This window comes from Salmo salar, chromosome ssa16 (assembly GCF_905237065.1).
Source record: "Salmo salar chromosome ssa16, Ssal_v3.1, whole genome shotgun sequence".
In the NCBI taxonomy this organism is placed as follows: Eukaryota; Metazoa; Chordata; class Actinopteri; order Salmoniformes; family Salmonidae; genus Salmo; species Salmo salar.
Genome location: NC_059457.1, coordinates 51,658,641 through 51,673,864, shown reverse-complemented (window position 1 = coordinate 51,673,864; position 15,224 = coordinate 51,658,641). Strand labels below are relative to the sequence as shown.

At 48.3% G+C, this 15,224-nt stretch overlaps 1 protein-coding gene across 3 annotated transcripts in view; it reads right to left on the bottom strand.

Annotated features, from left to right (window-relative positions):
* Window positions 1-15,224, bottom strand: part of rubcn (rubicon autophagy regulator) — a 67,097-nt gene that overhangs the window by 289 nt on the left and 51,584 nt on the right. For all 3 annotated transcript variants that reach the window (XM_045697401.1, XM_045697402.1, XM_045697403.1), the window contains 9 exons: window positions 14,271-14,331; window positions 13,392-13,524; window positions 13,181-13,326; window positions 9,405-9,469; window positions 9,031-9,269; window positions 7,252-7,313; window positions 5,112-5,265; window positions 4,624-4,717; window positions 1-597 (listed from right to left, as the gene is read on the bottom strand). The exon at window positions 1-597 is cut by the window's left edge. In XM_045697401.1, coding sequence (XP_045553357.1) covers window positions 449-597; window positions 4,624-4,717; window positions 5,112-5,265; window positions 7,252-7,313; window positions 9,031-9,269; window positions 9,405-9,469; window positions 13,181-13,326; window positions 13,392-13,524; window positions 14,271-14,331 — 1,103 coding nt within the window. In that variant the 3' untranslated portion in view covers window positions 1-448. The remainder of the gene's footprint in view (window positions 598-4,623; window positions 4,718-5,111; window positions 5,266-7,251; window positions 7,314-9,030; window positions 9,270-9,404; window positions 9,470-13,180; window positions 13,327-13,391; window positions 13,525-14,270; window positions 14,332-15,224) is intronic.

Below are 15,224 nucleotides of genomic sequence, written 5' to 3'. Positions count from 1 at the left end.
ATGGGTTGGAGTAAAACGCACTTCTATTAAAGGGATTCTTTTTGAATTTGCTGTGGTTGATTTCACTACTTTTACCTTCCTTGTTCTATTTAAAATGATCACTTGTTTACAGAAATGGCAGGACTACATCATACGATGGATATCTGCAATCAGAGCAGAAAACCATAAAAGCAGTCAATATGTTAATATAATATGCCATTTAGCATATTGGCAAGACCTTCGAAAAACAAAAGCAAGAATCCAAACCATCAGAGCTCATCCACTATCCAGAAGCTGCACTTTCAGGGGAAAGAGGGATGAATGGAGGGAGGAGTTGAAAGAATAAGGTCACTACAATCATTGTCATGTTGTGCTCTTGGTTTTTCATCTTTCTTTGCCAGCTCCCTCGTTTCTCAGTTTCAGTTCGTCGTCCTAGCTCCCCGCCACCCTCGTTTCTCAATTCGTCGTCCTAGCTCCCGCCTCCCTCGTCCTCCTCCTTATCCTCCTGCTCCTCCATGTTCTTGCGTGCCATCCTCTCCCGCCGCTCTGCCAAGCGCTGGCACCGCGGGCACTCCTTGCCTGCCTGAAAACATTTGCTGTGGAAACACGCCTTGCACTCTGAAAGACAAAACACAAAAGAAAGATATCAGTGAAAAAACAACTAGCACACTGAAACACTATGTAAGAGATAGACACACCAAATGGGTGGGGTCCCGTTTAAAAAAGACATTGTCTTGTGGATGTGTAGAGGAAGAACACCAGGACATATGGACAACGTCCTTATTCGCTGTTCCACCTCACAACTCCCCTGTTGACCAACAAAGCAAACATGGGGGAGCGTTCGGAAAAACGCTAATAACTGGTTTGACAACATTGCTCACAATGGGAAGAGGACTGAGGTGTTGTGATGTCACGGCAGAAGAGCCAATGATAGTCTCTGAAGCGAGGGGGAGGGGTGACAGAAGACTATAAAATAAGAGGTAAAGCTGGTGGTAAGGCAGAAGGTGGGACAGAGGAGTGGTAAAACACAGAAACTTGTCAAGAGTCAGTTCACCACTCAAACCAGTTCAGACATGACCGCAATGAGAAGCCTATCCTCAATAGAGGCAGAGACACAGCTTCTAAAGCTCAGACTGTGTGCCTGAACCATTTCAGGAAACACCTGTGTGGAAGCTTCGAAAGGTACACATTTTTAAACCATATTTCTAATGAATATATTGTTCCCAGGATAATGAAATGACAAAAAGAAACTGAAATTCACAAATGTGTTTATTTGACATTCAAACAGAGAAGTTGATGCTTAAATAATAAATGGTGGACAGCCAGTCACACATGGAAAGAACAACAATACTTTCTCTCACTCCAGTTCAGCCTCCTCCATTACACACACATATCTCTATTCCTCACGCTTCACAATATAAACCCGTCTGTGTACTTAAATAACACACAACTACTTTCCAATACTACATCACTTTTCAGACAGGGCAGACATCAATAGCAGACAGCAATAGCAGACAGCAATAGCAGACAGCAATAGCAGACAGCAATAGCAACTCTTTTGAAAATGATGCCATGTCACATTTGAAATGGATGAACACAGCTAACAAACACAGTAGCCTAAAAGACTCAGTTATCATTGTTTTTATCTGGCATTACCTCTAGCACATTCTGTACATCAGAAGGTGAGGCCAGTAGGACCTATTGACTTTTCACAGCCATACTGAGTAGAGGCCAGAGCTCTCAGTGAGGCACCAAGGAGAGGCCAGAGCTCTCAGTGAGGCACCAAGGAGAGGCCAGAGCTCTCAGTGAGGCACCAAGGAGAGGCCAGAGCTCTCAGTGAGGCACCAAGGAGAGGCCAGAGCTCTCAGTGAGGCACCAAGGAGAGGCCAGAGCTCTCAGTGAGGCACCAAGGAGAGGCCAGAGCTCTCAGTGAGGCACCAAGGAGAGGCCAGAGCTCTCAGTGAGGCACCAAGGAGAGGCCAGAGCTCTCAGTGAGGCACCAAGGAGAGGCCAGAGCTCTCAGTGAGGCACCAAGGAGAGGCCAGAGCTCTCAGTGAGGCACCAAGGAGAGGCCAGAGCTCTCAGTGAGGCACCAAGGAGAGGCCAGAGCTCTCAGTGAGGCACCAAGGAGAGGCCAGAGCTCTCAGTGAGGCACCAAGGAGAGGCCAGAGCTCTCAGTGAGGCACCAAGGAGAGGCCAGAGCTCTCAGTGAGGCACCAAGGAGAGGCCAGAGCTCTCAGTGAGGCACCAAGGAGAGGCCAGAGTCTCAGTGAGGCACCAAGGAGAGGCCAGAGCTCTCAGTGAGTCACCAAGGAGAGGCCAGAGCTCTCAGTGAGGCACCAAGGAGAGGCCAGAGCTCTCAGTGAGGCACCAAGGAGAGGCCAGAGCTCTCAGTGAGGCACCAAGGAGAGGCCAGAGCTCAGTGAGGCACCAAGGAGAGGCCAGAGCTCAGTGAGGCACCAAGGAGAGGCCAGAGCTCAGTGTGGCACCAAGGAGAGGCCAGAGCTCTCAGTGAGGCACCAAGGAGAGGCCAGAGCTCTCAGTGAGGCACCAAGGAGAGGCCAGAGCTCTCAGTGAGGCACCAAGGAGAGGCCAGAGCTCTCAGTGAGGCACCAAGGAGAGGCCAGAGCTCTCAGTGAGGCACCAAGGAGAGGCCAGAGCTCAGTGAGGCACCAAGGAGAGGCCAGAGCTCAGTGAGGCACCAAGGAGAGGCCAGAGCTCAGTGTGGCACCAAGGAGAGGCCAGACAACAAGTTCAAACAACCGTGGCAGCCACAACCAAGGATGTCAGAACATCCTACAACTATCTTCCACCAGTAGTGCCACCCTGCACCATAACAACCAGTCCAACCAACCACCCTGCACCATAACAACCAGTCCAACCAACCACCCTGCACCATAACAACCAGTCCAACCAAACACCATAGCGAGGAAAACCAGTCCAACCAACCACCCTGCACCATAAAAACCAGTCCAACCAACCACCATGCACCAGAACAACCAGTCCAACCAACCACCACCACCACCATAGTGAAGAAAACTCAATCCACCACACATACAGAAACGCTAAAGAATTCCACGCAAAAAGTGATCAACATTGAAAATAACGAGGAAGTTTAAATTCTAGGCTGTGAATGCCAATTTGAATTGATATTCAAGTAAACAAATATCCTAAGTTACACATTTCCATACCAATTCACCTCGGTCCACATGCGTTTCCATTACAGCTAGTACAAGTCAATGTGCTACATTCTGCATCCCTCAATGTCTTTTGGAATTAAAGATATTTTCTTAATTCCAAATTGACCAGTAAGCCATAGGGGTTGATTTGGAATACATCAACTGATATGGGATTGATTGTAACCAAACCTTTTCTGCTGTTCTCTTCATCTTTCCCAATACTCAGAGGGAATTTCTTTCTGTTTAGAAGTCATCTATGTTTTCCAAGGAGAGGGCGATGAAAAGCTGCTTTCCCTCCCCTCCATCCTCTATCTGACTTCTCTTCCGTTAGGCTTGGCTAGAGAGCCTTGGTCATCGCCCTCCATCTATTGCTCTGTTCCTCCCCCTCTACTTCTCTCCTCCTCCTCTGTCCTCTCACCCAGGTTATTTTCTCTCTCCCCCTCCTCCCCCGTCCTCTCACCCCGGTTCTTTTCTCTCTCCCCCCTACTGATCGTTATCCTCCTGGCTTTGCGTGTTTTGCTCGATCTCCAGTTAGATGGGGTCTCCTGCTCTTCCATTCTCTCTTTTTCATCACTCATCTTCCTCCCTTCTTTCTTTCTGGGGTCTCTGGAGAAAACGTTGAGCAACCCAAGGCCCAAAACCGGAGGTTTCACTGTGAACCATCCGTCCTTTCCTTCCACTACTACGCTGCTGTTACTGTCCTGTACCTCACTTTCTCCTTTTTCTGAACAATCTTTTTTAAAGAATTTCCCTTTACTGTCACACTTGTCTAATTCCTCTAGCTCTCCTTTCTCCTTTTTCCTCTCTACTTCCCCTTTTGAGAACGCTTTCGCTAGCCTCCCAACCCCTGGGACTTTCCAGAGTCCTCTCCTCTCTTCCTTCTCTGTCCCTTCCGTATCCCCCTGTTTTTCTTTCTCTCTTTCCCTGGATCCTTTGTCCTTGGAGAAAGTGTTGGTTAGTTTGCTGACACCGAGGGCCTTAAATAAATTGCCCTTCTCTTTCTTCACGTGTCCTTCTGCACTTCCCTCGCTGTCTTCCCTGACCTCCTTTTCTTTGTTCTCAACCTCCTCAGTTACAAACTTTCTTTCCTCCTCCATTCCTTTCCCTGTCTGGGTTTCGCCTTCCCCCTCTCCTTCTTGCCCTCCTTCTAGCTCCTCCTCATCTTCCTCCTTTTCTTTACTCCAAAAGGCCTTGGCCAGAGTTCTATGTTGGAACGCTGTGAATAACCTCCACGTCTCCCCTTCTGTTCTCCTCCTTTCCTTTTCTCTCTCTCCAGTCCATTTCTCCTCATCTTCCCTTGCCTCACTCTCTTCCTCCCCCTCTTCCTCTCCTCCCTCTCCCTCTCGCTTGTCTTGGGACAGGGCCCTGGCCAGCCTGCGGAACTTCCAATTTCTCCAGGAGGGGGAGAGGAAGGGAGAGGGGGCCCGTGGGACACCCAGTCCTCCCACCAGCAGGGGGGGCTCACCTTCGCAGCACGTGCACTTGTTCAACTGGAAGGGGAAGATGATGTCTTTGTCGTTGCCGCAGAACTCACACACAAAGCCCTTGGCCTGACACAACTGTGGGAGGCAAAGACAGGGATAGAGGGGAAATTGAGACATTGAGGGCAAGAGCCAAACACCGAGAATAAAACTTTTTTTTTTTTACTTTGAAAATGTCACATTAGAACACCCACAAGACCACTGGAACACACGGCGCAAATAGTCATTTGACACAAACAGTACAAACAGTCTTATAGAACGACAACTTCAGAATGTTAGTTCACAATCACACTGGATTGATGAAGACCAATCATGCTACTCAAATATGTTATTGTATTTAACTAGGATATAGTAGAAAGACAATACAAAATGTACATCCCCATATCAAAATCAACAATGTATCTCTATTAGTGTATCTGAGAGTTAACTACAGTGACAACAAGAGTATCTGGTGCATGATAAGCATTCTCACCACACAGCCAGCCACATGCGCAGAACCCAATTTCAGAAGCTCTCGTAGCCGGGGGGCCAGCTCTCCGTTGCGCACAGCGTTGAGGTCGCTGAGGGAGAAGAGGTGCAGGTCCTCAGTCAGGTGACCAGGGAGGCTGTCGAACTGGTCCAGCACGCTGTGGGGTCAAACGCAGGGACACACGTCAGGGGAACTCATAGCAACAATACCATCCATAGCTGGAATACTTTACCTGCGAGTGCAGACAGAGTCATCTCAGAGCAGTAGCACAGGAATACTACTAGGAGACATGTCAATGGAATGGACCGTCTCATACCAACAATACCAGTCATGGCAGGACACACACAACTACTTTAATGACTTTTTCCATTGGCAAGATAAACAAACTTAGGGATGACATGCCAGCAACGAACGCTGACACTACACATCCAAGTATATCTGACCGAATTATGAAAGACAAGAATTGTACTTTTGAATTCCGTAAAGTCAGTGTGGAAGAGGTAAAAAAAAGTACTGTTGTCTATTAGCAATGACAAGCCACCGGGGTCTGACAATCTGGATGGAAAATTACTGAGGATAATAGCGGACGATATTGCCACATCTTCAATTTAAACCTACTAGAGAGAGCGTGTGCCCTCAGACCTGGAGGGAAGCTAAAGTCATTCTGTTACCTAAGAATAGTAAAGCCCCCTTTACCGGCTCAAATAGCCGACCGATCAGCCTGTTACCAACCCTTAGTTGGTAACAGTAACAATGCTATTTTACAGTAAACAAATTGACAGCAGACTTTCAGCACGCTTATAGGGAAGGACATCCAACAAGCACAGCACTTACACAAATGACATGATGGCTGAGAGAAATTAATGAAAAGATAAAAAGATTGTGGGGTCTGTTTTGTTAGACATTATCGATTATAGTCTGCTGCTGGAAAAACGTATGTGTTATGGCTTTACACCCCCTACTATATTGTGGATAAAGAGTTACCTGTCTAACAGAACACAGAGGGTGTTCTTTAATGGAAGCCTCTCCAACAAAATCCATATAGAATCAGGAAGTCCCCAGGGCAGCTGTCTAGGCAGCTTACTTTTTTCAATCTTTACTAATGAAATGCCACTGACTGAGTATAAAGCCTGTGTGTCTATGTATGCGGATGACTCAACACTATACACGTCAGCTACTACAGCAACTGAAATGACTGCAACACTTAACAAAGAGCTGCAGTTAGTTTCAGAGTGGGTGGCGAGGAATAAGTTAGCTCTAAATATTTCTAAAACTAAAAGCATTGTATTTGAAACAAAACATTCACTAAACCCTAAATCTCAACTAAACATTGTAATAAATAATGTGGAAATTGAGCAAGTTGAGGTCGTGGTCAAAACATGTTGATACAACAGTAACTAAGATGGGGAGAAGTCTGTCCTTTATAAAGTGCTGCTCTGCCTTCTTAACAACACTTTTGTCGCACCTCGACTACTGTTCAGTCATGTGGTCAGGTGCCACAAAAAAGGATTTAGGAAAATTGCAATTGGCTCAGAACAGGGCAGCACAGCTGGCCCTTGGATGTACACAGAGAACTAATATTAATAATATGCATGTCAATCTCTCCTGGCTCAAAGTGGAAGAGAGATTGATATCACTACTTTTATTTATGAGAGGTATTGACATGTTGAATGCACTGAGCTGTCTGTCTAAACTACTGGCACACAGCTCAGACACCCATGCATACCCCACAAGACATCTCTTCACAGTCCCCAAGTCCAGAACAGACTATGGGAGGCGCACAGTACTACATAGAGCCATGACTACATGGAACTCTACTCCACATCAAGTAACTGACTCAAGCAGTAAAATTAGATTTTAAAAAAACCCCATAAAAAATGCACCTTATGGAACAGCGGGGACTGTGAAACAACAAACATTGGCACAGAAACGTGCCTACACACACATGATAACATACGCACTATACATGCACATGGATTTAGTACTGTAGATATGTGGTAGTGGTGGAGTAGGGGCCTGAGGGCACACAGTGTGTTGTGAAATCTGTGAATGTATTGTAATGTTTTTAAAATTGTATAAACTGCCTTAATTTTGCCTTGGCAGCAGCTAAAGGGGATCCATAATAAATACAAATACAACTTACTCTCTAGCTAGGCGGCAGGTCTTGAAGAGGTTTTTCATGTGGAATAGTTGGACCCTCAAAACCTGAAGAATATTAGGAAAATGTACTTAGTTCACAGAACACATTTCAAACTCATAACGCGTTTTCCTTCTAGTACAGGTGAGTTACAGTAAACTGAAGTAAAGGAACTAACCAAACCTAAAATAAAGATGAGCATTAAAGCTAACCAGCATTAAAGCTAACCAGCATTAAACCAACCAGCATTAAACCAACCAGCATTAAACCAACCAGCATTAAACCAACCAGCATTAACCTCTCTAGGGTAGGGGGCAGTATTTTCACATCCGGATAAAAAATGTACCCGATTTAATCTGGTTATTACTACTGCCCAGAAACAAGAATATGCATATAATTGTTTGATTTGGATAGAAAACACCCTAAAGTTTCTAAAACTGTTTGAATGGTGTCTGAGTATAACAGAACTCATATGGCAGGCCAAAACCTGAGAAGATTCTGTACAGGAAGTGCCCTCTCTGACCATTTCTTGGCCTTCTATACTCTCTTTATCGAAAACAGAGGATCTCTGCTGTAACGTGACACTTTCTAAGGCTCCCATAGGTTCTCAGAAGGCGCCAGAAAGTTGAATGATGACTATGCAGCCCCTGCCTGAAAAACAGTAGCGCATTTGGATAGTGGTCGATCTGAGAACAATGAGACGGGCGCACGCATGCACGTGAAGAGCCATTTTACATTTTCAGTCTTTGAACGAAAAAGACATCTCCCGGTCGGAATATTATCGCTATTTTACGAGAAAAATCGCATAAAAATGTATTTTAAACAGCGTTTGACATGCTTCGAAGTACGGTAATGGAATATTTTGAATTTTTTTGTCACGATACGCGTCCGCGCGTCACCGTTCGGATAGTGTCTTGAACGCAAGAACAAAACAGAGGATATTTGAACATAACTATGGATTATTTTGAACCAAAACAACATTTGTGGATGAAGTAGAAGTCCTGGGAGTGCATTCTGACAAAGAACAGCAAAGGTAATCAAATTTTTCTTATAGTAATTCTGAGTTTAGTGAACGCCAAACTTGGTGGGTGTCAAATTAGCTAGCCTGTGATGGCGAGCTATCTACTCAGAATATTGCAAAATGTGCTTTTGCCGAAAAGCTATTTTAAAATCTGACACCGCGATTGCATAAAGGAGTTCTGTATCTATAATTCTTAAAATAATTATGTTTTTTGTGAACGTTTATCGTGAGTAATTTAGTAAATTCACCGGAAGTTTTCGGTATGTTTGCTAGTTCTGAACGTCACATGCTAATGTAAAAAGCTGTTTTTTGATATAAATATGAACTTGATTGAACAAAACATGCATGTATTGTATAACATAATGTCCTAGGAGTGTCATCTGATGAAGATCATCAAAGGTTAGTGCTGCATTTAGCTGTGGTTTTGGTTTTTGTGACATTATATGCTAGCTTGAAAAATGGGTGTCTGATTATTTCTGGCTGGGTACTCTCCTGACATAATCTAATGTTTTGCTTTCGTTGTAAAGCCTTTTGGAAATCGGACAATGTGGTTAGATTAACGAGTCTTGTCTTTAAAATGGTGTAAAATATTCATATGTTTGAGAAATTGAAGTAATAGCATTTCTAAGGTATTTGAATATCACGCCACTCGATTCCACTGGCTGTTGACTAGGTGGGACGATTTCGTCCCACATACCCTAGAGAGGTTAAACTAACCAGCATTAAACTAACAAGGCAAGTATAACAAAATCAAGTCCTCTCACCCGAACAGTCTCCAGGGCTTTGGTTTTCTTGTAGAGGCCACTGTTGATGTCATTGGGGTTGAACAGGGGGTCTCCTGATATCTTGCTCAGCAGGTCCCGGGCAAAGTTGCTGACATAGTACTTGCTGAAGTCCCACTTCCTCAGCACACGGCCCGGCACCACCGCCTGAGCGTTCTCATGGCAACACTGGCAGAAGTAGCGGCCCAGGTACTCACAGTAGCGCATTCGCTTGATGTAGTCTGTCCGATGGGGGGGTTAAGAATTTTAATATGAGTGAGGCGGGGGGGGAGATTTGACACAAAATGGCCACCACGGGATAGGGATAACATGGGTGGTTGTGCTATGGCAGCGGGTATCTTCAATGTGGTTTGTACCTGGGTCTATGCGAGTCCCGCAGCCTGCACAGCGGTAGTTTTGTTTGGCCACGACGATCTTCCTCCTGATAGCGAGAAAAGGGGAGGGAGGAGGATTAGTGAGATAGACAGAGAGCGAGCGAGCGACAGAGAGGGAGCGAGCGACAGACAGACAGAGAGAGCGAGCGACAGAGACAGAGAGCGAGCGAGCGACAGAGACAGAGAGCGAGCGAGCGACAGACAGAGCGAGCGACAGACAGAGAGCGAGCGACAGACAGAGCGAGCGACAGACAGAGAGCGAGCGACAGACAGAGAGCGAGCGACAGACAGAGAGCGAGCGACAGACAGCGAGCGAGCGACGAACAGCGGCGACAGACAGCGAGCGAGCGACAGAGCGAGAGCGAGCGACAGACAGCGAGCGAGCGACAGACAGCGAGCGACGAGACAGCGAGCGAGCGACAGACAGCGAGCGAGCGACAGAGCGAGCGACAGAGCGAGAGCGACAGACAGACAGCGAGCGAGCGACAGACAGACAGCGAGCGAGCGACAGACAGAGAGCGAGCGAGCGACAGACAGACAGAGAGCGAGCGACAGACAGACAGAGAGCGACAGACAGACAGAGAGCGACAGACAGACAGACAGAGAGCGACAGACAGACAGAGAGAGCGAGCGATAGAGAGAGAGAGAGAGCGAGCGCGATAGACAGAGAGAGCGAGCGAGCGCGATAGACAGAGAGAGCGAGCGAAATCGATAGACAGAGAGAGCGGCGAGCGCGATAGACAGAGAGAGCGAGCGAGCGCGATAGACAGAGAAGCGGCGAGCGGCAGCGATAGACAGAGCGAGCGGCAGCGAGCGATAGACAGAGCGAGAAAGCGAGCGGCGCGATAGACAGAGCGAGAGAGCGAGCGAGCGCGATAGACAGAGCGAGAGAGAGCGACAGCGCGATAGACAGAGCGAGAAAGCGAGCGGCGCGATAGACAGAGCGAGAAAGCGAGCGGCGATAGACAAGCGAGAGAGCGAGCGAGCGCGATAGACAGAGCGAGAAAGCGGCGAGCGCGATAGACAGAGCGAGAAAGCGGCAGCGCGACAGACAGAGCGAGAGAGCGCAGCGAGCGATAGACAGAGCGAGAGAGCGAGCGAGCGCGATAGACAAGCGAGAAAGCGAGCGGCGCGATAGACAGAGCGAGAAAGCGGCGAGCGCGATAGACAGAGCGAGAAAGCGGCGAGCGCGATAGACAGAGCGAGAAAGCGAGCGGCGCGATAGACAGAGCGAGAGAGCGAGCGGCAGCGATAGACAGAGCGAAAGCGGCGAGCGATGAGCGAGCGGCGCGCGATAGACAGAGCGAGCGAGCGAGCGGCAGCGATAGACAGAGCGAGAGAGCGAGCGGCGAGCGCGATAGACAGAGCGAGAGGCGAGCGAGCGCGATAGACAGAGCGAGAGCGGCGAGCGCGATAGACAAGCGAGAGCGAGCGGCAGCGATAGACAGAGCGAGAGAGCGAGCGAGCGCGATAGACAGAGCGAGAGAGCGAGCGAGCGCGATAGACAGAGCGAGAGAGCGAGCGAGCGCGATAGACAGAGCGAGAGAGCGAGCGAGCGCGACAGAGCGACGAAAGCGGCGCGCGATAGACAAGCGAGAGAGCGCGCGATAGACAGAGCGAGAAGCGGCGCGATAGACAGAGCGAGAGAGCGAGCGCGATAGACAGAGCGAGAAGCGAGCGCGATAGACAAGCGAGAGAGCGAGCGCGATAGACAGAGCGAGAAAGCGGCAGCGATAGACAGAGCGAGAAAGCGAGCGCGATAGACAGAGCGAGAGAGCGAGCGCGATAGACAGAGCGAGAGAGCGAGCGCGATAGACAGAGCGAGAGAGAGCGCGATAGACAGAGCGAGAGCAGCGCGATAGACAGAGCGGAGAGCGAGCGCGATAGACAGAGCGAGAGAGCGAGCGCGATAGACAAAGCGAGAGAGCGGCCGCGATAGACAGAGCGAGAGAGCGAGCGCGATAGACAGAGCGAGAGAAGCGAGCGCGATAGACAGAGCGAGAGAGCGGCGCGATAGACAGAGCGAGAGAAGCGAGCGCGATAGACAGAGCGAGAGAAGCGGCGCGATAGACAGAGCGAGAGAGCGACGCGATAGACAGAGCGAGAGAGCGAGCGCGATAGACAGAGCGAGAGAGCGAGCGCGATAGACAGAGCGAGAGAGCGAGCGCGATAGACAGAGCGAGAGAGCGAGCGCGATAGACAGAGCGAGAGAGCGAGCGCGATAGACAGAGCGAGAGAGAGAGCGCGATAGACAGAGCGAGAGAGAGCGCGATAGACAGAGCGAGAGAGAGAGCGCGATAGACAGAGCGAGAGAGAGAGCGCGATAGACAGAGCGAGAGAGAGAGCGCGATAGACAGAGCGAGAGAGAGAGCGCGATAGACAGAGCGAGAGAGAGAGCGCGATAGACAGAGAGAGAGAGCGCGATAGACAGAGAGCGAGAGACAGACAGAGCGACAGACAGAGCGACAGACAGACAGAGCGACAGACAGACAGAGCGACAGACAGACAGAGCGACAGACAGACAGAGCGACAGACAGACAGAGCGACAGAGACAGACAGAGCGACAGACAGACAGACAGACAGAGCGACAGACAGACAGAGCGACAGACAGACAGAGCGACAGACAGACAGAGCGACAGACAGAGCGACAGACAGAGCGACAGACAGAGCGACAGACAGAGCGATAGACAGAGCGACAGACAGAGCGACAGACAGAGCGATAGACAGAGCGATAGACAGAGCGATAGACAGAGACAGACAGAGAGACAGCGATAGACAGCGATAGACAGACAGACAGCGATAGACAGACAGACAGACAGCGATAGACAGACAGACAGACAGCGATAGACAGACAGACAGACAGCGATAGACAGACAGACAGCGATAGACAGACAGACAGCGATAGACAGAGAGACAGCGATAGACAGAGAGACAGCGATAGACAGAGAGACAGCGACAGACAGAGAGACAGCGACAGACAGAGAGACAGCGATAGACAGAGAGACAGCGATAGACAGAGAGACAGCGATAGACAGAGAGACAGCGAGACAGAGAGACAGCGATAGACAGAGAGACAGCGATAGACAGAGAGACAGCGATAGACAGAGAGACAGCGATAGACAGAGAGACAGCGATAGACAGAGAGACAGCGATAGACAGAGAGACAGCGATAGACAGAGAGACAGCGATAGACAGAGAGACAGCGATAGACAGAGAGACAGCGATAGACAGAGAGACAGCGATAGACAGAGAGACAGCGATAGACAGAGAGACAGCGATAGACAGAGAGACAGCGATAGACAGAGAGACAGCGATAGACAGAGAGACAGCGATAGACAGAGAGACAGCGACAGACAGAGAGACAGCGATAGACAGAGAGACAGCGATAGACAGAGAGACAGCGATAGACAGAGAGACAGCGACAGACAGAGAGACAGCGATAGACAGAGAGACAGCGATAGACAGAGAGACAGCGATAGACAGAGAGACAGCGACAGACAGAGAGACAGCGATAGACAGAGAGACAGCGATAGACAGAGAGACAGCGATAGACAGAGAGACAGCGACAGACAGAGAGACAGCGATAGACAGAGAGACAGCGATAGACAGAGAGACAGCGATAGACAGAGAGAGACAAAAAGGGGGAGGCAAACAGAGAATAGTGTGAAGTCAGCAACTAAGTTTGTGACCCGTGTGTGTGTGTGTGTGTGTGTGTGTGTGTGTGTGTGTGTGTGTGTGTGTGTCTGTTAAGGACTCACTTGGGCGCGGGGTGAATGTTGAAGATGATCTGGGGTCGCGGGGGGGCCCACTCCAGATTCCCTCTCACTCGGATCCTCAGCTTGTAGATATCAGCATGCTCCCCGTCATCAGGAGAGATGGGCAGGGAGTCAGGGATGGGCAGGAGCTGAGGGGTAGCAGGATACAGGTCAGTTTGTGTGAGTCTATTTGTGTGTGTGTGTGTGTGTGTACCTTCTGTGGTGCGTCTTGCTCTGGGACCAGCCAGTCGAGCTCCGAGGCTGCAGGGAGCTGCATGCCCTCAAACTGCCTGAGCAGGCCCATGGCCACCGACTCAGCAGAGTTAGACTGGAGGAACGAAGGAGAACTGAGAGAGAGAGAGAAAGATTGATAGTAGGAATAGAGAACATGCGTACACCAAACAGTTTAATTTTAACTTACGGAAACAATAAAAGCATCTGCCTCTGATTTCAAAAGGTTGCAAGTTCGAATCCAGCAATAGAAAGAAACATTTTGACTACATTAGCCCACACAGCTACAGGAATGCACTTTCATACTCGGTTTATGACCTCATATTGGAGCTGATCGAGACCCCAACTGATGTATAAAATAATATTTCAATTATCTACAAGCACCATGAAACCTCTAACACAAGAAATTCATTTGTCTTGGTGAAAAATCTGTTTTTAGGAGCTAACTTTTTCCATGTGGTTTCTTCCTTCACAAACGCTTAAATATTTGGTAAAATGATTCATTTTGTGTATGGTTTGCTAGAAAACAAGGGTGGCTCAGCGTACCACTGTGGCTCAATGTACCCCACTCTCCCCTACCAGGAGTCAGCAACCTTTTTCATGTGAAGTGGCAATTTATCATTTATCCTACCATTTGTACATGCCAGTTATGATTTTCATATGTGCATTACAACTAATTGTGCCCATAGATTAAACACTTTTGGAGATCTTAGAGAAGACAAGTTGGCGCGTGCTCTTAACAAATTGTTTATACCTGTCAAATCCTCTCAAATCTCCACAAGTGCATAGGACAAAGGATCTAGAGGTCGATTTGGCATTGGGCCAACATCTTTGAGGCTAGAAGGGAGGAAGTAGTTCTTACATAGACTCTGATCTGAGGAAAGAGCGGCCACTGGATTTCACACCGCGCTTTATGTCTGCATCTGAGAGAGAGAGAGAAAGATAAAGAAACCTCAACATGACATATGCCCAGGCCGTGAGCAGAGCAACAGACCCAACACCCAAAATTACACCTGCCCAAGCCCCATCCTGCGACCTAAGAGGTATGCCTCAGATGCTCAACATGCTCTGCTCACACCTACTGTGATGGTCCGGGCCTAAACCACACTATACACTATGGAATACAAAGCTTTTACAATCTCATCCTGGAATATACAAGTTCTGAGGTCAGCTGCCTTTGGCCTAAAGAGCAGGAATCCAGACTTAAATCAAAGAAATTGAAAATACAGACAATGTCATCCTACAAGAAACATGGTATAGAGGAGACGGACCCACTGGTTTCCCTCTAGGTTACAGAGAACTGGTAGTCCCATCCACCAAACTACCAGGTGGGTGGTATAGAGGAGACGGACCCACTGGTTGTCCTCTAGGTTACAGAGAACTGGTAGTCCCATCCACCAAACTACCAGGTGGGTGGCATAGAGGAGACGGTTTCCCTCTAGGTTACAGAGAGCTGGTAGTCCCATCCACCAAACTACCAGGTGGGTGGTATAGAGGAGACGGACCCACTGGTTGTCCTCTAGGTTACAGAAAACTGGTAGTCCCATCCACCAAACTACCAGATGTGAAACAGGGAAGAGACTCAGGGGGAATGCTAATTTGTTAAAGAGCAGACCTAACCCACTCTATTAAATTAGTCAAAACAGGAACATTTTAGATCTGGAAATGAATAAGGAAATTATCTCAGAAAAATGTGATGAACAAACACCATTGTAAATGCAACCTATATTTATGTTGATTTATTTTCCCTTTTGTACTTTAACTATTTGCACATCATTACAACACTGTATATAGACAATTACATTTGACATGTCTT